This window comes from Achroia grisella, unplaced genomic scaffold (assembly GCF_030625045.1).
Source record: "Achroia grisella isolate CSIRO2021 unplaced genomic scaffold, CSIRO_AGI_Agris_v1 utg3297, whole genome shotgun sequence".
NCBI lineage: Eukaryota > Metazoa > Arthropoda > Insecta > Lepidoptera > Pyralidae > Achroia > Achroia grisella.
The window spans coordinates 131,693-157,844 of NW_026712802.1; the positions used below are offsets into that span (position 1 = coordinate 131,693).

Consider the following 26,152-nt stretch of genomic DNA (forward strand, 5'->3'; position numbering starts at 1 on the left):
CACAAGTCACAACGCTGGTCTATTAACATAACGATAGAAATACCAGCATCTTCCAGTTTTAGCATAATATTCAATGTCATTAATTATGTGAACGCTAGGGCGATTATCCAATTCTCGTAACTATTTATTTTAATACTTATCAAATTTGATAACTTTTATTGGAATCCATTGGAAAAACACGTAATACTTATTATTTTTGTATAATACGTTTTATAAAAATCATCAAGCTAAAGGTCCATAATTTGTAGTCTATTAAAATTATTATTGTATACCTAACTTTAATAACAATACCTAAATTTAATTACCTTCTTTTCTTCTTAAATCTCTCTTTCTTTCTTAAATAAATAACTGGCAGTTTAACTAGAGATTGCTATTAGGCGGGCGGTGTTTGATTACTACTATAATTATTAAAAATACTAGTTCCAGTTTTACAGTTTTATTCTTCAATGATTTACCGAATATGTATACCGGTACGACAGCCTAATTAGCCATAAACAAAGTCAAGTCCTCGAGTCATGTCATATCACCATTACTTATATATTACACAAAAATAAAATTAATAAGGATACCACAGATAATATTACATACCTATACGTAGAATATGTTTAGTTACCTGATGCTAACATGTATAATTGTAAATGCTTTAACAACGCCACCTATATTTCAACTGACACATCATTAAAAACGCGCTTTATGTTTGTGTCGCCATCTAGTGACACTATGTTTAGTATGCTTGACTGTGAACAAATAAGCGCCATCTAACGGTAAATAGTAGAAACTAAAATTTAAGAATCTTACCGTTGTGGCGAAGACGACGCTGTCGTCGCATACGAACTGAGAGACTATCCCAATCATCGTCCATGTTTGGTCTTCCTTCCCTCTCGCCTGCAAAATATTGCTTATTACAATATTCAATTAAATTAATGAATATTTGCTCACTGCAAATGTTTAAAAAATATTCAAATGTTATTTGACGGAATTACATAAAAAGTCTTATTGATATTAACAGATCCAGTGTAATTGCTGAACCGATTAAGACTAAAATATACCTCAAAGGAGCTCAAATCAGTATCCTGGCAATACTAAATGAACACCTTTAAATTTTTTACCCTCTTTTTAAACAAATGGGAATAATAATGTGCCCGTAGAATAATTAATACTGGCTTTTGAATAGGCCTTTGACCCGTATTAAAAAAAATCTACAGCATTCTTTATTCCAAATGTTATTTACTTTTGTTGGCTATATACCAAACTTCGCAATGATTGCTTGAGTAAAATAAAAACAATAGCGTGAATAAATAGTACCAAACAAGTACCTATCTTTACTTTCGATTAGGATAGAATAGTTGAAAATGGAATTGATACTTTTACCTTCTTCAGTGCGTGTACGAGAGTGTAGGTGTGTGGCGACGCGTAAACCGCCCGCCATCAGATCTGTGCTCCGTTCAAGATCCACCCGCTTCCTTCGTTCGGTGCCACCCGTCTCTTCTATTATGCTCTTGTCACTTGCTAGTGACTTTGCCTGTGACAATATAACGAAATTTGTTTGTTGTAAAAATGTACTCAAAAATCCTCGATGTATGAGGGGTTCAACGGGCCTTAGAACATATGTTTTGATGGGCGTCAGCTTATTCAGATAGTTTCCAATCGTATTCCATAAAATTAATTTAGTAAATTATTTTTTATTTTGTTAGTTAGTAAAACATAAACTCCCGGATCCACTATTGATCTATTTGAGAAATTCTTTTACCTCTTTGAACGGTATTTTATTCCAGAGTGACATAGGTTGTATATCGTAATATGTTATGATTTTGCTACTTCTGTGCCTTTTACCAGTATATACACCTATGTATATATTATACTTGTATAAAACTATATTATTGCTTGTCTGGTCGTCACAACAATTAGGTAAAGTTGTAATTTTTATCAATAAGGGACTCTCACTCACCCGGGAGTCATGATATAATACGTACCTCGTCTTTTGACAACTCTTCGTCGCAAAGTCGTTCTTGTTCCTTCGTGTGTCGAGTCTCGGTCACGATCGTCCCGTCCGGTCGCAGCGCTCGCAACTCCTCCTGCCCATTTTAATTTAATATATTCCACTCTAATAGCCACAAAATATAAAACAAATCCTAATATTGGAATAAAGACTGTCCATCACACAAACCACTGAGCAAGTAATGATAATGTTATGAGAGCTGCGGTGAACGCAACTCGACATTCATGTATTTCGTTGAAAACATTTGTACTCAACGTGGCAGTAGAAGAGCCTACCTCCATAGGATAATTTTTTGGTCTAATATCGGTGTTTTCTTCAGCGAAGGATCAAACAATAATATAAATTAATATAGAAACTATTGCGGTTTTAGCCAGATTTTATATGTATATGATATATTGATGTAATTAATGTCAATTAAAATTTATAAATACTCATCCACAGTTTAAACATGACTGACAAACAACATCCAAAGTAAAATATTACAAACGTTCCCATTTACAATAATCCATACATATGTAAAATGCAAAGTGTGCCTGTCTGTCTATTTGTGACGTTCTCAGCACTATGTAAAAGGGATAAAGGTATAGCGTCTAGCGTAGACAAATATAGGTTATGTTTTATGTCATATATGGTAGAAGAAGTTGCGGAAAACAGCTAGTACTTAATATATAATATGTATTTGGTATACTATGCAAAAAGGAAAATTTCGCAGGCTACAGCCGAAAGAAACTTCTCAGTGACATTTACCGTGTCATCTGTGTTGATGGTGGTGTTATAAGCGACAGTATCTCTGACCACCGTTGGTCCACGAGGTACCAGCGCTAATTGCTGCTCAGTCTGAAATTTCAGGGCATCTCGGATGTCTTCCTCGGGTGTCTCATTCACAGCTGTGATGAGAGCCTGAAACAAAAACACGTAACCTTTAATGTATCGCAACTATTAACCCTATCACAATAATTTTAAGTACTAGATTGTAAGAGCTAGATGAACTTAATCGACTTGACCTGTCAATATATGTATGCTAAATATGTTAGACGAAAATTTTAATGTGTTTCATTCTGTAACTAGAATGGCAAACCAGCTGACAATACGCTTTAGGTAACAGTTGATAACCGTCACCTATATATAAGATCGCCATCACAAACATGATGTTGTCAGATTACGACCGTAGTGTGATCATTTATTGGTATTACTATATTTCATGGACTAATATTGACTAATATTTCATGGCTCCGAAATTTTATCAATGTTATGACCTCTTTGGTTTCTATATATACCATCATGTAAGGTACTTAAAATAAATAAAACAGTAGAAAAAATATAACTATGACATGAAATGTCACATTAAATTTATATGGCAAATTGCATGATGACGGAAAATAAATTCTACAAAAAAGCTGCTTGTTACTGGGCTAATGTTCCAGCAACTATAGACGGAGTACTCGGCGGTTTTGGTTACATTTCGGACATTGACATCAATGGCTCGAGAGACTTTTTAAATAAAATTGGAGCACTCGATAGACATCCGGATTGTAAACTTGCATTAGACTGCGGCGCTGGAATAGGAAGGGTGACTAAAAACCTTTTAATTTCTCGATTTGAGAAGGTCGATTTAGTCGAACAAAACGAAAAGTTCATTAACACCGCCAAACAATTGATCGGCGAAGACAATGCCTGTCTTGGAACAGTGTACAAAATCGGAATTCAGCATTTCAAACCGCAAAAAAGATACGATATAATTTGGTGTCAATGGGTGCTCGGACACTTAAATGACTACGATTTAATAGAATTTTTAGAGAGATGTGGTGAGATGCTAGCTGACAATGGTGTGATAGTTGTAAAAGAAAATATTAACACATTTGCCGAATTAGAATATGACGATGATGATTCTTCAGTGACACGGTCATGTAGTCTCTTGCAAAAAATATTTAATGAGGCACAATTAAGTATTATCCTTTGTGACGTTCAAACCAATTTTCCAGAAGATATATATCCTGTTTACATGTTTGCTTTGGTACCAGTGAAAAGAGTATAGCCTAAAAAATATATCATTGTATACATAATTATTCTAAAAGTCTCTCATTCAAGTAGCTTGAAACAATAGAACGCGAAATGCTTCGGTTCAAACAACCTGATATGCTTCCTTCACATTCATCAGTCTGAATAGATTAATTAGTTTATATGAATGTACACGTTTGCTGATGAGGAGAACATTTAACATATCTCTATTTCAGCAGGTCACCAGTTTAATCAAAGTAAGTCGTTCTATAGCGATCTCTGTCTACATCTGCAATCATTGACGCCCGGCATAGGTAACTACTTCAAAATGTATATTTTAACAAATTACGAATATGCCTTATTAAATTTTCGTCATTTATTATACTTTCATTTACACTTCTTCGCCCCCTGTTTTTTAATGTTATCTATCATTTTGTAATTAGAAATTTATTCAAACACACTGTGCCTTTATTGGCCTCGTAGTCCTTTCTTGTCTTCCCCGTAGGCCTACTTCCTTCCTTCCGATAGTCGCAGTTTTGTTTTTTCACATGATACTTTTATATTCAGAAGTATGATTGTTTGTATTTGTTTAGTTGTTTTCTACGTATATTATGTATGTACGTTCACAAACTTAAAGTATTCTATTCATTGTTTAGAACACATAACACAAACTTTTTTTTATTTGTAACTAGATGGCGTTGTGTACTTTGTCCTATGGTATTATAATTATCACGGTTAGGACTAGCTCAAAAATATGCCCTGAGTACGTGCACTAACGGTGTCCATAGTGTCATACATACCTATAGTAGGTAGGTACTTCTACACAAAGTGAATGTTTATCTTTGATGGAGTGGCGAATCGTGGGTGGAATTCGTGATTGTGTCGTTAATAAAGTAAGATCTCAGCCTTACCAAGGCACAGCTACAAAATTCGCAAGTACATTTACTGTTTTATTCTGAGGCTAGGACATTTAATACTGTGAAAATTACAGCCAAAGATTTAATGCAGTACGGTATACAATATCCTATCTAAAATAAACTACTTTAAAAGAGTGAAGATTATCAATCAATTCGGCTCCATTGGACATAGTTTTCGATGTACCTATAACTTTATTAGAATCGGTAGGATTTACTTCCATTTTATTTCCATACAAATTTTGTCACAATTGAGGTAAGTTTGTAGTATCATTTTGTATATTATTTTGTATTTTTTATACTATTACAGATAATTTACTTGTATATCCACAAATTTTAAATTAATGAGTTCTTTATGACTACTAGTATTAATTTTCCATTATTTTAAAAGCAAGCAGATCAATTGTATGGCATTCAATTTTACTTACGCCTGCAATCTCCTAGATAGCGAACATTTCAATCGTATTATCAAAGCTTCTAAACCAAATCAATGCAATTAGCCATCAAATCTCTGCAACGTTCAATCAAAGAACAGTTAGCGATAGATATCGCACGATGGCCTGTTATTAGGGCCGCATCAATCTCACAAGCACAAACTCGCCGAGAAAATTAGTTACAGTTACATTGTATTCTAAAATCAATACAATTTTAGACAGTGACATTCAAATTGTATGTTAGTTTTTTATTATTTTTAGTTCTTTATACTTTACTTTTGATTAATTTTACCTCCATGTACTACAATAAAGCACATATACACGTAATTCTTTACATTTATACGGTATAGTTAGTTAACGGGAGTTAGATTAAACCAACACTGCCACGGGTCACGGTGAACTTCGAATTCGATCCTGTAATCCTGGCGCTAGTAGCGAGCGGAGGACACCATGGAGCTTTAGCCAGTAGGAGTTGGGCAGTATCCGTTCACCTCGCCGGGGTCGGTTCTCCATGAACAGTTCAAATTTTAAACTTCAAACAAAAATAAACGTTCTGAAGCATATAAATCTTTCTTTTTGTTGTAATACATATTTTTGAATTTGTATACTCTGATAGTCTCTATATTTGTAAACTTCAAAATAGTATATAACGTACATTTATTGTGATGTCACGTATGTATATCTACTTTCCTTGTTTAAGTACTGCCATTTTGGCATAGGATTACAAAGCACGTGCAATCTGTTGGGGGCAAACATATCGTATATCGACTTTGGCACGACCCACATATCCACAGATGCATGAGTGTAACGTGTTGCATGCAAATGTTTTATGCAAAATATTGCAAATATATAAATATGCTTACATAAATACTACACGAAAATCAGTTCCTGATGATACTATATAATTCTTTCATACTATAATATCTCAGGCCAATTCACACAGCACCATCTAGTCCCAAGCTAAGCTGGGCTCGTGTTACGGGTACTAGACAACTTATACATACATATATTTTTTTGTAAATATAATACATACGTATAAACTGTCATGAATGCAAATGTTTATATCGTGTAAGGAATCGAACCCGCGACAATCGGAAGTAATGCGGTGTGCTAAGCTGCTATACTACTGAGGCCGTCATACAGTCTAGTGATTTTAAATCTGGTAGAACTTAGTAATAATTTTAGAAAAGTAATAATACTAATTCATAAAATATTTTTATGAATTAGTAAATTTCCATCAAATTGCTTGGTATCTGACCAGCCTATGTGCCCACCTGCCTTATTGTTCTACATTTTCGCGTGAATAATATGAAATAAGTAAAAGTAATGGTGTTAAAGTATGTCGACTGAACACAGACTGGTCACGACTTAAATAATATTCGCTTTTGATTGGCGTGTTTTCTGTTCTGACCGCCATTTGCATTTATACGCATTAAATACTACGGACGTAGATACTGTAAGGTACATTCAATTAGTAGTACGAGTACCTACTCCCAAATGAGGCGAGGCATTTGAAAGGTTTTATTGATTAAAATGTAATATTAAGTCGGGACTTAACAAACTTTAAGACTACTTAAATATTGCAATACGTAATCTAAGTTCTCAGAAATATAATTCGTTTTCTAAATTCTAATTCTTACTCATAGTACATGGTATCTATACATATTATAGATAGATACTAAATACTATGAATAGTAATTATTTCAAAATTCTTAATAAATTATTACATAAATATTTTTTTATTTATTCAAAAAATAAAAAACAACTCTTAATATTTCAACTGTATCTACTTTTCCCATGTTTGTCACTTTTTTTTAAGAAAATGGAAAATTGACTAAATAATACAATAGCCAAATTTTTTAGACATTTGATGTTTACATGGATGCAATAACAGTTTCAAATATACTGACAAGTTTACAACTCTCAATCTTTCCTTTGTTAACTATATTTGGAAAACACTCAACCATTCTGGAATACCACGTCGTTATACCCTCCATTCCTGTAATTTTACTGCGTTATCTCAACACTACAACCAAAACACAGTTTACAAAACTTGATGCTTGGTGGCTGAAATAAGTGAGATTGTGATGCCCAAGTATAGGCGACTTTTAACGGTCTTTTTAAAAGTCTTAATCGGGTAAAGTTCTATTAACGTATTTCCATTATTACTAAAAAGTGCTATGAACATTATGACAAATTACAAATAAAGCCCGCCTCGTACCATACAATTCTGTGATGAATATCTTAATATCTGATACTCAGTCAATATCACGTTTTTACAGAATCACTTTTTATGGTTTGTACGAGCGTGTGAAGTTATTTTGTGAAAGGTGATGTTTGAATGGTGTCTTGATATATCGTGTACTTAAATGAGGTTTTTATACTATTTAATAATAGAAACGGCATTAATGTTTATCACATATTAAATATTGTTTGAATGTAATGTGTATGTTATAAAAATATGTAAATATATTCTAATAAAATGTATAAGTACTTTGAAACCCTGTCTGTATCTAAAACAAGTTGTCATACATGTTTTATTTATATTTAGTAGGTGCTAAATCACATTATTTCAGATAGAGAATTCAACGGGATACAGCCTGTGTTTCCTAATTTCATGAAGAAATCCTTACCTTACGAGTACATAGAAAAACTATGCATATTTAATACATATGCATATATTTTTTATTATATTTTTTACATCTATTACAAACTAATATAGACCCACTTCTAAGAAAGCTTGATGCGCCTAAGTCTATTTGCAATATATTTAAGCGGCCATAAACCTGCATTAAACCGCTACTATTACTGTAATTTGCCTGTAAATGATAAGTTTTTACGAGGCCTTTTAATGCGATTGAAATATGGTCCAGCAACCTTTCTATATTTGAAATCTGCAGTCGTACGGAGATCCTTTGAAAAAGTTCTAGCTTTTGCTAAAGATCATAAATATCATAAGAAAATTAATTAGGTAGACTACTATCACTCTATGTTTATGTTCTCAATATCTTTTTATGTACCTAACTAGCATATTTTAATGACACAACTAATAAAATGTGGTAACCGGTACCGTATAGAGACAAACAACAACACATATACCACAATTTGTATTAAGGATTTCATTTTAATTTTCAAGAAGATTAAAAACTTATAAACCGAACACTTAAACACCGCATTGTTTTGAAGACTAAGTATAAGTTGCCTTAAAACAAGTAGGTCTTTGTGAAGATACTGTGATCGAATTCCAATTGAATTCATTTCAAATAACTCGTCGATGCAACTGTCATATAATCCGTTCATATACAATTCGGTGGGTTATACATTATCATTGTATTGGAATTTCAGTAAATAGAAACTATTTGTCACGATCCCTAACAAATAGTATCAACGTAGGTAGAACCACTATATCATCATTATTAATAAAATACGTTATTTATTACATAGATACTTATATAGGGTATTTTATTTTCGCATAACTGAATGCTCATGAAACTGATTGCGGAACAAGCTTTCTCTTGTCAACGAAACCCTGTTATAAATCATGACATATTTGCAATTGAATATCTTACATATAATATGATACTAGTTGCCTTATAGCGACTTTGATTTAATTAAATATTATACGGCGTCTTATTACAAAATAAGAGCAATTGAATTAGAGTTGAGGTAATAAAATGCGCAGTGGGATAGGACACGACAATCCACTTAGTTGGATGCTGCCTGTGACAACTCAGCTTGAGTTAAGATTCTATCTGTACTCCGCTATACTCAACTTTGTTGCATTTAAAATAACAGCAGCCGTTGATTAAGTGTGAATTACAATGTGACGTGATACGTACCGGTCCTAAGATTGGCGACATAAGTGTATTGATTTTTCATTGATACCATCTTAAAATTGTTATTTTAGAGAGATCCATCTTATACTTTGTTTAAAAGAGACTGAGAGAGACTATAAGAGAATAAATTAGTTTTTTTTAGCATAGCGTTGCGATTATTAAACGAGTTTGGAATATATGTGGTCATACATAATATTAATTTCAATATTATAATAAGAATTATATTCTAATGCTCTCTATCTCTATCTAAAACTCAATCTATAATACACCTATGCAATCTATAAATCAAAATCATTTTTTTTTATTTAATTACTCTAACGGCATAGTCTATATAATAATTGTACGTACTCATTTTAAAAGTTGATGAGAATCGTTATCGGTAATCTTTTATTGGAAGGACGAAGTGTTGTTACGTTTCTTAAAATATTACACTTTCTCACGACTCGCCAAACGATTAAATAAAATAGAAGTAGTTACAAATGGAGCCTGTCACATTTATCTAATGATAAACCCACGCACTTGCGTAGTGGAGTTTCATTCACATGCTACGGAGATAGCTTAAACAATTATCGTTATTAATATTGCAGACAGGTTGTGAGTCGATGTCTTTTATATGTTTATAGTATCAGGTATAATTAAATATCTATCGTTTTATTCGAATGACACAAGAATGCATGTATTAAAAGTTTCCTTTTTAATCAAATTCAAAGGGTACGTCCTTAATTTAACTAAATTGTTATCTATTTAACACAATATTTTTACGAATAATTTAGCACTTAAAAATAGGTAACTTTCGTATTAATATAAAATTTTATCACATTTCACGGCTCATTTGTGAAACAAATGTGTTGAATTACAATTAATTTTTAGTACATAATGATACGCAAATTAATATAATTAATGTCGAAAGTCAAACCAGTATTATTATCTATTATATATAGCTGTATGGATATTTGTAAGACAAATTTCTCTATACGTCAGTGGGATGCTTATCTTCCACATCGCAGCTTTCCCGAGCCATCTCCGTTGTCGTGCTTTGATCGAAAACGAGATAGTACTTGCAAATTATTTCACAGTCATTCGATGAGATTTTTTAGTTCTTTTCGTATTCTGTCTATTCATTAGAAGGCCAATAAAGAATCCTGTAAATTACCTCAACACACAGTTTGCCTACAGATGTAATTTATTTGGTAGATAGAGAATGCATTTCTCAAGCTTAGTGCTAAACTAGTGATTAGTGCTAAATGCTTTCTGGCACTCAAAATTTCAATTTGTCAGTGACAAAGTTTTACATCAGTAAAGTTTAAAAATCATCAAAATTAGCGTAAGTATTATTATTATTATGCTGATTTTGACGATTTTTACTGACGTAAAATATAGTCATTGAAAAATTGATTTTTTTTTAAATTGAAGGAATGGATTTTACTTTTTCATAACAAATTCAACTCTATTCCATTCTTTATATCATTCAATGTTATTATATATACAGTATCGACTCTAAAATAATTTAAGTATCTACAGGAAATTAAAAGAATAAGGTACCTGTACTTGCGGTTACTTTAAAAATAGTACCATAAACACGTTCAGTCATTACATAGTCAAGTACCAATGACCGACCTTCATCACAACAAGGCGAATTGTGGCTCATTTTATATGTACTATATGTAGATATTCGTATACCTGATTAAGCATAATGTACTTTGTTTGTACTTACTTTGTATGATATTCCATACACTGTGGATACATTTAACATAATATAGTTGGTACATTTTATTAAAATGTTTTAGTACGTTTAAAATACAATGTTATAAAAATAACGGCCCACCCCTGCTTTTGCACAAGTTCATTACAAATCTTAGAATTTCTTGGTTTTTCTGTACTAAATACATGTTTCTGTATTAAACCATAAAAACCTTTCTTAAAAATTGTAAAGATATTATATTATCACAGTTTTGTTGCACAAAAAGCTAACTCACAATAATCATGGCAAAATTTACAAGTAACCTAGAACTACTACCTATTAGAACTACTATCTATTACAAGATACTTCGTCTGCTTTTTAATGACAAAAAAGCCTATACGTGTCCTCATGATAGTTTCATTTAGATGCGTTCAACCGTTTTGTCGGGAGAAGGTAGCGAACAGACAGACACACTTTCACATTTATAATATTAATAACATACATTGGAATAGAATCCTTGCGATTTTGAATAAGTTACGTGATGTTATAGAGTAACAGGTTTATATAAAAAATCTACACATAGTATTCAACCCATTTCTATAATGAGCTGCCCGCCGGCTAGTACAGCCGATCTATTTGATAACTGTCTCAGATATATCTCATTTCACAACAAAAAAATTCACTACGTGTAACTAAATAAAAGGATATAGTGTACCTTGAGGCTAAAAATGTTTAACCTATAGTTTTATTTACTTGAACTTCGATTGTCAATTATCTCTAGGGAAAGTATTTTTTAATGGATGATAATGGTGCACCCGCGCTAACGGTGTACGCTGGCGGGGCATCAGTAGAGAATTATAGGATGAGCTTGAAATCAACCAGTCAATAAGCCCATCGTGGTGAATTCACCGGCATTAAATCACGTTAGTTTCCAAGGGCTACCCCTAGAAGATTGATCTGACATAGTTAATGAACCATGCAATGGTAAGCAAGGAGCTTATAATCTAACCATGCCCTCCATTTATCTATTGCAACAGACATGTTTTAAACATAGACTGTGTTTTCGTTAATTTATTATTTATATACCGTGTTTAACCTATATTCAAACTAATTCAAAAAGTTTTTATTCGATCGTGTTTGAAACTTATTATCTATAATATGTAAGTTTCAAATACGAGGTGTTTTTTAATAGGAATGGTCAAGAGATGTTTAGCTAAATACATTCTTACTTACGAGTATAGTACCTATTCGAATTTCAAATAATTATGTTCAATGCTGAAAATATCAATTTAAATACATATGGCTGTTCAAGAATTTTAATTTCCGTCATAATCTGTTCGAATTTCAAATAATTATGATTAATAAACTGTAACATTCACCAATCCAACTAGCTATACAGGTAGTGTCGTTCTCTACACGATTCTTACGATATCTAACTTGTGCATCGGCCTTGGGAAAGCCACGGCTGCGCTTCGACTGGAGCGCGCCGCACTGACCTTTCCGCTCCTCCTGCGTCAGATGCCGCCAGCATTATTTACGGCCGCCGACCAAGTGATAAATCTTTGGTATCTGTACCTTGTGCATCCGTATTGCGAATCCGAACAAACTCACCGAATTGAACGTGTTATTGGAGTGATTTTTCAGTACAGTTACATCGAATATTAAATATAATATTTTCGTGCCACGTACCTACTTGTAGTAAAAATTATATAGATGTTTTTAATATAGAATAATCTATGCCTATAGACGCAGAATAGATTATTATAATATAAAATATCCGTCATACTAAATGTAATAAATGCGAAAGTGTGAATTTTAATGAAAAATTATTGTATCATGAAACGGACAATGATGAACAAAGGCTATTTTTTTATCTCAATGTAGACGAAATCAAGGGTAATAACTAGTAATTTATATTTTATTATAATCTGGTCACAAAAGTATTCTATTCCCAATATGTATTTATTAATTAATTAAAAATTAATAACAAATATGTGTACACTCAGCATTAAACACCACGTTATGTTACATTACCAGGTTATGTTATTGCTAAAAACACAAAGTAACATTTAATATTATCTAAACAGAACATAATAATATGTAACCAATTTAGGCTGAATGTTATTTTTATTAATATTTTCTTATACAAAGGGGAGTCGTTCGTTAATAAATCGAGGAACTAAAGTAAACTATGTATAGTCTAGTCTAGTGCATCTATACCAATCTAAAGTATATATATTTAAATTCGTTTGTTTGTTTCATAAATCTCTCATCCTTTATTTGAAGTATCGGCCTCGGTGGTCTAGCGGTTTACCTCACCGCATTACTACCAATAACGGCGAGTTAGACTCTTCGAACGGATTTCAAGTAGATGTGAAAAAGTTTCTTAAAAACAATAATACAAGCACAGCTTAGTAATTTTTGCTAATTGTCCTAGATTATTATTTTTATTAGATAAATGAAAATATGAAATGTTAAAAAACTGTTTTAATTGATTAGGCTAATTTAATATGGACAGGGCTCTTTTATTTAATCTTTGTATTAATATTTTGTTTGTATATCATAACATTCAATTGCTTTATATTTGAACTGTTATAAACTGCAGCTAAAATGGCAAAAGAGCTAGTTGAATTGAAAACAACATAGCGAAACAGTCACATTGTCCATTGCTGCGGCATCGCGTCGCTGGGTCCTTGTCCTCGCCTCTCAAGATCCTATCAACTTTCAACTTTGTACCGTTTGCGACAGCAAAAGCCCTTTTATCGGCAACAAAACATTATTTATTAGAGGCCACAACTACAGGAACATGATTTATAAAATGAGCCGAACACAGAATCTAGAGTCTCAAGAGACACTATGTTGTTTGAAAGTATTATCTATTGAGAAACCGCCTCGACTGGTTCGATGGGTCCTTAAACAAGCCATAAGTCATCTGATCTCGTTTGTAGCGTACAATTTCATCAATCCGTCTGCAGAGGAAACCGTTCATTACACAGTCAGGGCTGGTATACTATAAAATTAAATAGAAACTAAGCAATTGGGATACAAACTCGTTTTTATACATAATGTCTTACTTTATTCATTCTTATTGGAAAATGTGAAACTTTAATGAATAAATTAATCTAAATATAAAAGGCATAAAGTAATATACTATAATTAAAATTGATTGTTAAACAATACACTATTTAAGATTATTGTTAGTGGAACAAATTGTCAAACTATATTTCATGTATGTATATATATATAGGTATATATGGTATGGTAGCATAATACTGTAACATAGGTTTTCTTATACCTATATATATATATATAAATATTTACCATTATTTAAAGTTAGTTAAGAAATATAGTTAATTATATATATATATATATATATATATATATATATATATATATATATATATATATTTTTTTTTTTTAATTTCATTCAAATTACCACCGCATTTTCATATTCGATATTCAAAATTTTATTAAGAAATATTTGTATTTAAAAAAAGAACGAAACTGAATATTTCGGCACGTAACCTTCTAAACAAGGACAGACATGATGTCAGCCCTAATTGATAGTTTAGCCTACATATTGAGTTGAAAAGAAAATACATTATGGGATATCGACGCCCCGATGTGGAGAAATTACTGGCAGACTGGACAAGGCAAGCGAGATGTCGGCAAGGTCTGTGAAAGTTATAACTCTCCGTGTATATTGTCGTGTTTAATGGCCGGCAAAAACTTCTTTCATTTAGTGCAGTTAGCAGCGTAAAGCTTTCATTTGCAGTAGTTATTTGTAATGTTATCTATAAGGCTTTTAAATTCAATGCAATACCAGTCATATAATATAACCATGGATAATTTACAATTTACAAGAGTGGAACTAAGCAGATTTTTTGCTATAAGTAATAATATAAATACTTTTTTTTATAATTATAAAACAGATTGTACTCATGTGTACAAATGTTTGTATTATGCGGGACTTGACCGACATATACAATATAAACCAGTACAGCACCAGTGTTCCGATTAATATCAAACATTATAACCAAAAAACTTACGTCACTCGTGATATAATTTCTATAATATTAACACGGGGCACACTTAACCTTACGTTACAAAATTATCATTCAAATATATTCAATACAAAGATTTTGCGCACATAGGTAAATTGTGAACTTTCGCCTTTTGTAGTCTATAAATTAATATATCTCCAATACTGTTGCAAGTACTTTTAACATTAGTCATTGTATAAGACATTTTTTTTCTAAACTATATTCTATAAAAGTAAATATTTGAATGAATTCACTTCATTCATTCCACGTAATCAAACACTTTATATTCCCGCTAAGTAGTAAGACTTACATTGTTCTACGAATACTCACTAGGTATGTATATGTATAATTTAAAAAAGAAACATTGAGACAATAATATTTTAACATTTGTATTCTTCGTAAACACGTCCACCTATCCACTTATAATTCTATTGCCATATATTCTACTGCCTTTAAAAGAAGGTTAACGCGTGATGAAATCATTCGGTTATTTTTGTGATAAGAGTATTGTTATAAAGTCCAAATAACAATGATTATATAGACAGAACACAATATCTCATAGCGAATCATGTTGTTCCAGTAATTTTTTTTAGTTGAATCATCGCCCTAATATTATTTTCTTTACTTTTGAATACAATTTTTGAGTCATGGCCGACAAATAACAATTACTGAATCCTAAAAATGCATTACCATCTCTGATGTCATCAAGATTTTATATATAGGATGTACATAAAATATTATATACATTCACATGCAATATAAAACTCATATATATTATAGAGAATTTTGTACATACATTATAATTATATACGCTTATATAGTTAGATATATAATATCTGCTTAAAATTACACACTGGCTACAAACAGGTGTATGATTTCACTTATTTTATTTACAGATTACAGTATTTTTTCTAAGAAAGTGACGATGTGAGAATAACTTATAAGATCGTTGTGTGCTAGTAGTTTTATAGCCCGACTTACAACCAAATGGGCATGAGTTCATATCCAGCCGATAGCAATGAAAAATTGTGTGAGTTAATATGTCTTTATGGTGATCTAAAAGGGAGCGCCTCGCTTACTATCACTTTGGATTCAAACTAAATTTTTAATTGTTAAGGTTTCATAAAATATTTCACAATCATAACTTTTGTATACTATTCATGTTTATTTCAAAATAAATTTGATTTGATTTGAATAATATATCTAAAGAAATTTGCATATCTAGAGATGCATTCACAACAACGTCGATAATTGACTGTCTCTGACTACCCCGTTCGAGATAACAGTCTTTACGGCATGTTGATGTTGTAGTAACGATGTGACATACCTAAATACTGCGCCTTATACGTATAATGGCAGTAGAAATTATAATCTAATGAATATGCGCATAACTCTACACTCGTAAAACTCTATCATCGTAGATAACATTTTATAAGTAGTAATACAGTATAGGCGTGTCATACAAGTTTTTCACACGCATATTATATATTCCATTAATATACAATCAGTGGGAATTCCATGTAGTGCAAGCCCATGAACAGTGATATAACTGTTCCGAAGGAAACACAATGTCGGCAGTTCCCGTTACGCGGTGCGGTTATTAAACGCGTAGGTACTAGTACAAAATCGTAAAGCATACTTGATGAAATTATTATATTATAGACAGATTTTCTTTATGTACCACGAATATATTATATATAGGAAGTCCACAGCTCAACTAAAATAATACATCAATAAATGACACCAATTCTCATAAACAGTGTTTTTTTTTTTATTAAAAGGGCCCATGAAAACTGTGTTTAGTTTTTTCTGCTGCCGAAAAAGTTATAATGTCATAATGCACTTTGCATTTAGATATTTTAAAAAAGAATGCGACTATTATCGAGAAACATTATAATAAATTTACAAATTTTATTAATTATCTGTATTCATGTAATTATTAATGTAATTAATTTTAGATTTAAATAATAACATCGATTGTATCTTGTGGAATAATATAAACTTAATTTACTAAAATATTATCTTACTACTTATAATGTCTATAAATATTTATACAATTTGTATATATATAAACAATGCAAACTAGTCAACAGTTTTACTACTCACCTAAAATTCGCTATATTTTTAATGAGCTTTAAGTATTATATAAACAGTGATAGAATAAATGTCAAAGTTTTGTATTTAATTATTTTCATCTATGTGACGTTATGTAAGGATCTTCTATTACTTTGACAATAGAATGTAATGTAAATGGATGATAAAATATAAGTAGGTTTCTTATTTTTATTCTATTAAATTTTATAAAAAGTTGTTTTTAGATTATCCAGTGCAAAAAAAAATCTCTTCTTCGGAATATTACTTCAACTACATATAACCATAGAATAACAATTATGTTATAAAGTCCGGAAACAGATGTCAATTTTAAATCTATTATCTCATAAAAAGCAGCTTAGCAACAACCATAACTTTACTTAACTGTGTACAAAGAATACATAACCGTTGTTAGAAAGATTTTCTCGCAGCAAAAGGCAAATGTTTGTAGAAATTATTGTATTCTAATCACCGTTTCAATTATGTAATGATTCATAAAGTGATACCTAATTGAATAGCCAGCTTATAAACTTTATAAGAATTATTCTTATGTGATTATTTCTTTCAAGAAATATTGTTAAAAATTTTTAAAATAATTAAGTTGTCCAATGTCGACAGTACAGGCTTGGGATTATTATAAATTGCGCTATTTAATAAGGCCAAAACATATCTTAATTAGATTCATATTCTACAAACAGAACACACACGTATGTATGTATATGTACGCTTAACTGCATATAGTTGCGTAATGTTGCATAGTGTGGTGGTCTAGGGATTTATAACACACATAGGTCATGGCTATAGAATCAGATTGACTCTACAAAAAAATCGATTTTTTTGTAGTGTCAACAAGTCGCAATTATATGCAGTTAAGCGTACATAGTAAAATTATATTTTATTTATTGACACTAAGTAACCAAGGCTAAGATTTCACAGGGAAGTTGGCATGTATAGATGACAACATCCGATTACAAAACCTTCAGAGGAACTCATTTGCGTGTAAAATTAAATGCATAACAGAGAACGGTGACTTTTTGCCTACTGACACTGTTTTTCTCGTAATAAATTCACTAATATTAGAGTTACCAGTTTAACGGATGTGCGTAATATCATTATTTATTTATTCAAGTTAAAAATATTTGAAATTAAAAATACCATAAATTTAAATTGTATATCATATAAAAATATAATAATGAAGTAATAAAATGGACTTCGATTCGAAACCAAACATTGAAATGTAATTTTACATTTTTAAGTATGTACTTACGTATTATTTTATATAACATGAGATAAATTCTCAACATTTCGAACATAAAAATTTTAACTTATCATAAGTACTAAAATAATATTCTCTATAAAAAATGCATTATGTCTGTATTACATTTATGGTTACTTTTAAACAGATAACAAAGAATAAAATATTCTGATAAGAATAATATTACTGGCAACTGTTTTTGTAATAAAAATACACGCATGCATAAAATTAATTAGTCATAATGAAAATAATACCACCAATTAATGTCACACAGCGATTAATGTCATAATATTAATAGAAAAACATACCATTATCGTTCACATTTCGTGTTGGAAGAATAGGTAATTAACACTGTCACCATGAACGCTCGTGTATATTTTACAACATATCGATGTAATGTAATTCTCGAGTGGATTCATTTTGCATTCTCACATATAACTGACAATGGGACATGCCTAGAGGTTGCTCACCTCTATTGTAAGATGCGCCCTGCACTACTACACCTGTCATAAAGGTCTCTACTGATTAATATTATAACCACATAAATATACCTCAATGGAAAATTAAAAATAAGTTTTCCTTTATACTTCCTTATTCCCTTATTGCTTTTATACGTTTCACTTGTAATAATATGTTCTTTGTCTAAACTAAGCAGAACTCGATTGATACTTCTTTTGTTTAGGTTAATTAAATACAAGAAATAGGCTTTCTATAAGAATATATACAAAGTAATTACATTCTGAGTGTACGTAGATTAAGACAATTGTCTTTTGAGTGCTTCCAATTAATTTTATTTCAGTAAAGACTATTTCAACAGACTACTATGATTCAAAACTATTAAGCAATACTACATATGTATACTATGGTAAAGTTTCAAGTTATACACTGCAGTATTTTAATAAAACGGGAAAAGAAGTAGTATATAATATTCAACTCATTCTTTTGCGATTAAAAGTCAAAAACTGTATACAAGTGTTCAAAATAAATTCGGAATTTTGAACCTTTGACTACAATTAATGTCGATATTTAGAGTAAAGTAAAAAGTAGTTTAATTCTATTAATATATGTATGTGTATTTTATTGTTATATAATTATATTATGAATCTTTATTTTTTACCTACAATATCTCTGCACATCCGAAAGGTTGACTTGGAGAGATTGATATAGCATAAAATCCACCTTTTGTACCAATGTTAGTGGTCAATAAAGCAAACAAATAAAGTAGGTTTTTATTACAGAGGCATTTTACTTCCGCTTTAATTGTATTGTGAATATATATTTATATTATGACAACCTATTATATATATGCCGTGGTTTTCCCACGAGACTACAGCATGGGGTTTTTTACCAGGTTTCAGATGCAACGGCCGTATGCTGGTGTTTGATTGTAACCATTTACCATCAGATGGGCCGTATGCTTGATTGCCACCATCATATTATAAAAATATATATATATACATTAAAGTACCAACAATGTCTAGTCTGAATACACCTTTATTTTGTGACATTGCATAATTAAACGCGAAAGATCGCAGCTGTCGATGCGCATCATCTCTGTGTACGCGGTTGTGCATTGAATGCCTGCGGGTGGGATTCTGTTATTGTGATTGACAGACTGATTTTCTATAGCTTCATCAATTAATTGGCTCATTAGAAGCATCAATAGAAACTACAACGTCCTTTGAGACAAAAGACAATACATAAACTTTGAGGTATTGTATTTGAGCTCATGGTAATCGCTAGGCTTTAAGTATGGACTGTAATATAAATCTCGTATTAATGCTACATACATTACTAAAACACTGATATTATTATTATTTTTTCAATTTTTAAGATAACATCATATAGATAAGATTCAGTTCAAACAAAATAACTACATAGAGTTGTTTTAAACAATCCTAATAATATTATAAATGCATAAGTTTGTGAGTATGGATGGATATTTGTTACTCTTTCACGAAAAAACTACTGAACGGATTTTTATTTAACTATGCAGTAATATAGCTTATACATCAGAATAACATATAGGCTGTAAATTTCACGCATTTAGTACTAGTAATCTATATAATGTAACATATTCTATGTTATGTACGTCATTTTAAAAATCTACAAAAAATCTTATTCAAAAATCATTAAGTACAGTCAATGATGATTTTCATAAAACTTAAAATCACGCACTCACCGATGTGTGTGAAATGTGTAAACGGCGTTACTAATGCGTATAAATAATACTGGCTATCTGTTCATCGTGTTTAAGCACGCGATATAAACGATTTTCCAATGAGTGACCACATGTGGCGCTTGTTTTCGACGTCACCGCGCGTGACGCGACGACGTCACTGTTCTGTACATTATAATTATTTCATACTGAATTAATGTGGCATGTGACTTTGTATGATGAACTTACAAAATTATAATTGTTTTAATTCTTTGATTTTTCTACGTAATTTCCATATAATGGCAAATATATAACCCTGAACACCCTGGACAATTAATATAGTGCCATCTAGTTCCAAGCAAAGCAGAGCTTATGTTATGGATACTAGACAGCTGATATAAAACAATAAGATAAAAAAATATTACTTTCTAAGAGGTAGAGAGGATATCATGCTACCTTCGTACACGGTAATTTCACTGCCTTATTTCGATTCAACTGAAACACACCTTACAAAGTAAGCTACTTGGCGCCTGAAGGTGACAGATCTAGATTACGCAGAAAACTTAGTACAAAAGTAACTTATCATTCCTACAGAACTCAAATCCTAAACTATGCCTGTATCTAGCTATCTCATGAAATGATGTTTCGTTTTCAGTTTACTCCTCCTTAGATGTCCTTGCACAAAATTATATACCTTATATATATATACCTTATATAATTATGTACTAAATAGCAAGTAATAACAACATGTCAAATCACTTAAGAAGTTATCTTAACGACCTGTCACGCAATCTGTTTGTAAAGCAATCTTATTATGTAAATATTCTCATTGGAAAAGGATTATCGCATCCAAGTACATTCGTACTTCGAAACCGTGAATCTAATAACACATTCTCTTTTGAGACTGTTAATCCGTTTAACTGTATTATTATTATAAATATTATAATATTACTTATGATATTTATTATAATAATTATAAGGGAACCAATATGCATATATTTGATAGATACAAAATAAATATCTAGTTTTTCTTTTATACATTACATGCATTATCATTATGGCCTTGCCTTTATCCCATTATTTGGGGTCGGCGCAGTATGTAAATTCCATACATCATATATAAAACACAAAATCTATATAAATAGCATACATATAATATGCCAGAATCGAACCTGCGAATATTGGAAGTGAGGTGGCGTGCTAACCTGCTAGATCTCTGTCAATAATTATTATCATTTCATATCTATATTGATAATTAAATAATACGTCACAATTTTGGCAAAACAACAAGTATAGGGGGGAAGGGGATTGTTAGTGATGTGGACTAATAATTCCATTGCTAGCAACCATGTTAGGTTGACCTCCACGCGGTTCCCCCTGGAAACCGTCGTGATTAATTGATTGTGAATTTGCCACAATGGGATAACTGACCTGATCTCATGCTCATCTTATCATCCTCCACTGGTGCCCCGCCAGCGTAAACCGTTAGCGCAGATGGCTGAACAATACCATTATCATCCATTAAAAAAAAACAACAAGTATATGTTACTTTTACTATGTCGTAGTTTCATGAATGTCAATATAACTCCTTGTGTCTCTAATTACTACAATGATGGAAAGTGTTCAAAGTACATAATAATTATTCGTCGTAATAATAATAAAATAGGTGATTATCTCCACCTCGCTGGTGGGTTCACATAGACATGTCAAGCAATTTAAAGACAATGGGCCTAAGAGAGCACAACAATCCGGTGAAAATTTTCGCATATTTGCTGTTTACGTTTTATATATAAATAAATATTACTAAACATGTACTTCATCTTAATTATTATACATTTCTAAATATAGTAGATTGATAATTAATTAAATAAGGACTCAATAAGTAGGCTCGCTTTTTGACTACTATATATAAGTAAGCATATAATAAATAATGTTAACTTCTTTCTTAAAAATGTGGGATCTTAATTAAGTGATAGTATACATAGATAGATAAGTGCATTTTATGATGCACAATAAATCAATTCAATGTATGCTAAATATATTGAACCAAGAAATAATTATATAGCTGAACGAAAAGAAACCAATGCACTTTGTATATAATATATATATAACTAAATGACTAGGAAATATTAACTTAGTCCTCTTTGACTAATTCATTTTTAATAAAATTATATTCCAGAAATAAATTCAGATTAGTGCAATCATTACAATGAAAAATAGAATCGCCAATATCAATTTACAATGTCAAATATGTTATTCAAAAACTTAAAAACTTACTCTTAAAGATGTTGATAATGATGTAATAAACAAATCCTTTGGAATATGTAATTAGGAAAAAGGTAAACTACATAAATTATTAAGACACTAAATCATAGAAGGATAATAATAATATGTTTAGAGGAAAAAGAAGTATCGGCATCGTAATGGAACCCAAGCGGGCTGTTCGTTATATGCGAAGCTCCAGGCGCGACAACTTACCGCTTCCTCATTGCAAACCTACAAACCGGCTGAGTCTAGATTATTTACGGTTAAAAGCATGAAAATCTAAACAATAATATAGCATATTTACTATGATTATGAGTTTAAATCCAGCTGCCACCACAATAATCTTTATTTATATTTCCGTCACGGCATAATTAGAAGGTTAAATAGTTATTTTTAATATTTAAAAACTTTAATCATAAACATAGATATATACAAACCAATTTCATTCAAGAGACAGTGGTCTCAGTGCCACGTATTTTGATTGACTTGTATTGAAAGAATTGTTTTTATTTATAAAAACATTGTTTAATGACATGCTATATGAAAAACAATAGATACTACTATACTATACTTTAAGATCGCCATATTCATGAAATTATTATAAATTTAGGTAACTAATCTAACTAGAGTTTATGGTTACTTAATCGATCAAATTTGAATATTAAATATACCTACCATGTTTCACAATATATTACACTATATTGTCCAATCTAATCATACTATAGATAACTATTAGGAAAGAGTATAAAATTATAATATGTAATAATAGTAAGTGAAAGTCAATAACCAGTTATATTTGATGTAATTAACCAAGGCAATAGCAGTCACACGATAATAATAATTACATGTACATTATACAATACATCGTTTCAAACTTTTCAGAACAATTTTGTATATTATTACCAAAACCGGTAATATATATATATATATAATATCTACCTACCACAATCTATTGCTTGTATAAAGTTGTAGATTGTACATACATATTATGAAATAATATTTACCAGAAATACAACAAGAAGCAATGTTATAGGTATATTTTCATTGAACCATAAACCAATCTATCATCCACACCGCTCTGAATGGTAGTTCAATTTTGTACGTGTTAACAGAACAAAGTTGTACAAATTAAATATTTAACTACAGTTAACTTTACAGTTGATTAGAGGTCAATAACTTTAGATAGGTAACGGTAGAGTTCCGAGATGTACATTGTGGAATAAATATTTTATAGGAACCTATTTCAAAGCCAATCAATTTATTCGTTGAAAAGAAATAACTGACATAAAATTTTAAAATGCGATATTATTTTTTGCGACATTTTGGTTGTCCTACTGTGCAGAACATATATTTTTATGGCTTTCAGTCTTGCTCTATTCGTTTCTCCAAGATTTAATTTATATAGTTATGTATATGTATATTGTTTTTCGTAATTATTTTTATTGCGAATCGTTCTTCTTGCAGTAAATAGGGTTTATTCCCAAGTAAATTTTATTAGTAATTAGTTTACCAATATTCTAATATATCAGAATTTTCATTACATAAAACCGTTTCTTTTATGAAATAAAATTTTAAATAATGTCTTGTTACCACTACACACATTCAATATTTTCAGCGTGTACATGTTTAAATTGGTATTTTCTAGCAATATTACTAAAATAATAATTGAATAAATAAAACAGCATTCATAACATCATCAGGTAGGTAGTGTTATCACGCACAAGATCTTAGTCACCATTGTCTTTTATACATTTCCCTTCAACCAAGATTTCCTCACAAACTTATTCTCTGATTCCATTTCATGTTCATGTAACTAAGTCAAGTTACAACGTAACATATCGTAACAATAGTAGTAATTTATTGTAATCCTATATCTGTTATCGCGGTAGACATTTATCATACTTACACTTTGTTAAACGGTTTATTTTGTAATCATACAACTACATTGTTTTACTTTCGAATAACGGCCAAAGGTCTATAAAACAAAAATCATGTAATTATGCAACTACCATATGGAAATTATGGTATTTAAATAATTGTGATTTAATATAACTTCATTGATTATAAATAAAAAATTTACTGTGTAATTAGACTTTGTTAACAGATAAGTTATGTAGAACACATTTAATTTGGATATAAATCCATTATATTTTTTTACATTAATCTGTATGGCCTATTCAATTGAAAAAGCAAACCTACATTAATGTTATATAATACACTTTCACCAGTCCGACACCATTCTTCCATTTGTTGGTTTCAATTAGCATCCAAAAAGTGTTAGTATTACCTACAAATTACAGGTACTCTTTTCTATTACCAAAACTAGGCTACATGTTACATAACGGACATCTTAAAATTCTAAATATTACCATAAATTATGCACAGCTACTTGCTATTAATATAACACCAATTCCAATATTGTTTTAGGATCAGATGCGGTCATGGGACAAGATTACAAAATATAATATATTGTATATATTTTCAAATCAGTAATAATATTATATAATATGTATAAGATATTTCCTGTTAAATAGTAAAACCCAGGCAAATATAAAAAATCAGTATACTAAAAAAAAAATACCTGAATGTAAATTTTATTTATATGTATAGATATAATGTAGAAATTCTAACATAGCAAAAATATTATAGAAAAATAGGAAAACTTTTGGCTGTAAAAACACGAAGAGAATAATATATTGCGCCTAAAAAATGCAATTATTTATTTACAATCATTACAATCTCTTTTTGCATCAAACTCTCTGGTTACCGCCCGCGTAGCTATTGTATAATCTGTATACGAAACAAAAAAAATGTTAACGCTGTTGACGCGTGGAAAGTAGTAACAGACAAACTTAACTTGTTAACAGTGACTTAGTACATTCAACGTTTTGTACACTCCATAAACGGAAACGCCAAACAGATTTCTACTTACAAATTACTGCACACTATATTACTATGTATTATGGTAATTTTAGTAGGTATAATATATATTTGATTAATTTATATACTTCATTATTCTAACCAGCCACTAAGCTAAGATAGCCACAGCATTAGCAGTTAAGTTATAAAGAAAATAAACTTGTTTTATAAATTTATTCGGAGTCGGTTTTTATCATTGATAAAAACTAATTTCTATCAAAAGATTTTTTGTTCAGGATTCAGTCACAAATGACGATGAAACTTCTTTTAAAGAGTTTCATTACTTCACAACTCTAGATATATCCCAGGCTCAGACTCTTACTAAATCTATCGTGATAACTTCTGCAGTAACAAAGGCAATAAAAAGTTTTCAAACACGTTTCACTGAGCGCTTCGGGGGCTAATCAAGTGCGAACTGAGAAGGCTTCACGGTTTTGCGGTATCAGCTTTGTTCCTGCCACAGTGTGCCGACCACGAGCCACTTCGTAATGTAGTGTAATCATTTGTTGCTCAATTACGCACAAGTTTGCTTGGAACTTCATGGTAATAATTATATTTA

General features: G+C 30.8%; 2 protein-coding genes across 2 annotated transcripts in view; one reads left to right on the plus strand and one right to left on the minus strand.

Annotated features, from left to right (window-relative positions):
- Positions 1-26,152, minus strand: part of LOC131843757 (serine/arginine repetitive matrix protein 1) — a 66,980-nt gene that overhangs the window by 12,233 nt on the left and 28,595 nt on the right. The window contains exons 6-9 of the mRNA XM_059192486.1: positions 2,747-2,899; positions 1,974-2,075; positions 1,372-1,522; positions 799-885 (exon numbers count right to left, since the gene is read on the minus strand). Coding sequence (XP_059048469.1) covers positions 799-885; positions 1,372-1,522; positions 1,974-2,075; positions 2,747-2,899 — 493 coding nt within the window. The remainder of the gene's footprint in view (positions 1-798; positions 886-1,371; positions 1,523-1,973; positions 2,076-2,746; positions 2,900-26,152) is intronic.
- LOC131843756 (N-terminal Xaa-Pro-Lys N-methyltransferase 1-like) lies at positions 3,351-4,340 on the plus strand. Its single transcript, XM_059192485.1, has one exon. The coding sequence runs from the start codon at positions 3,354-3,356 to the stop codon at positions 4,032-4,034; it is 681 nt and encodes a 226-aa protein (XP_059048468.1). The 5' UTR covers positions 3,351-3,353; the 3' UTR covers positions 4,035-4,340.

Bases quoted from the DNA above. Each gene is read 5' to 3' on its own strand.
- LOC131843756 (XM_059192485.1), top strand. From the start codon at position 3,354: ATGGCAAATTGCATGATGACGGAAAATAAATTCTACAAAAAAGCTGCT.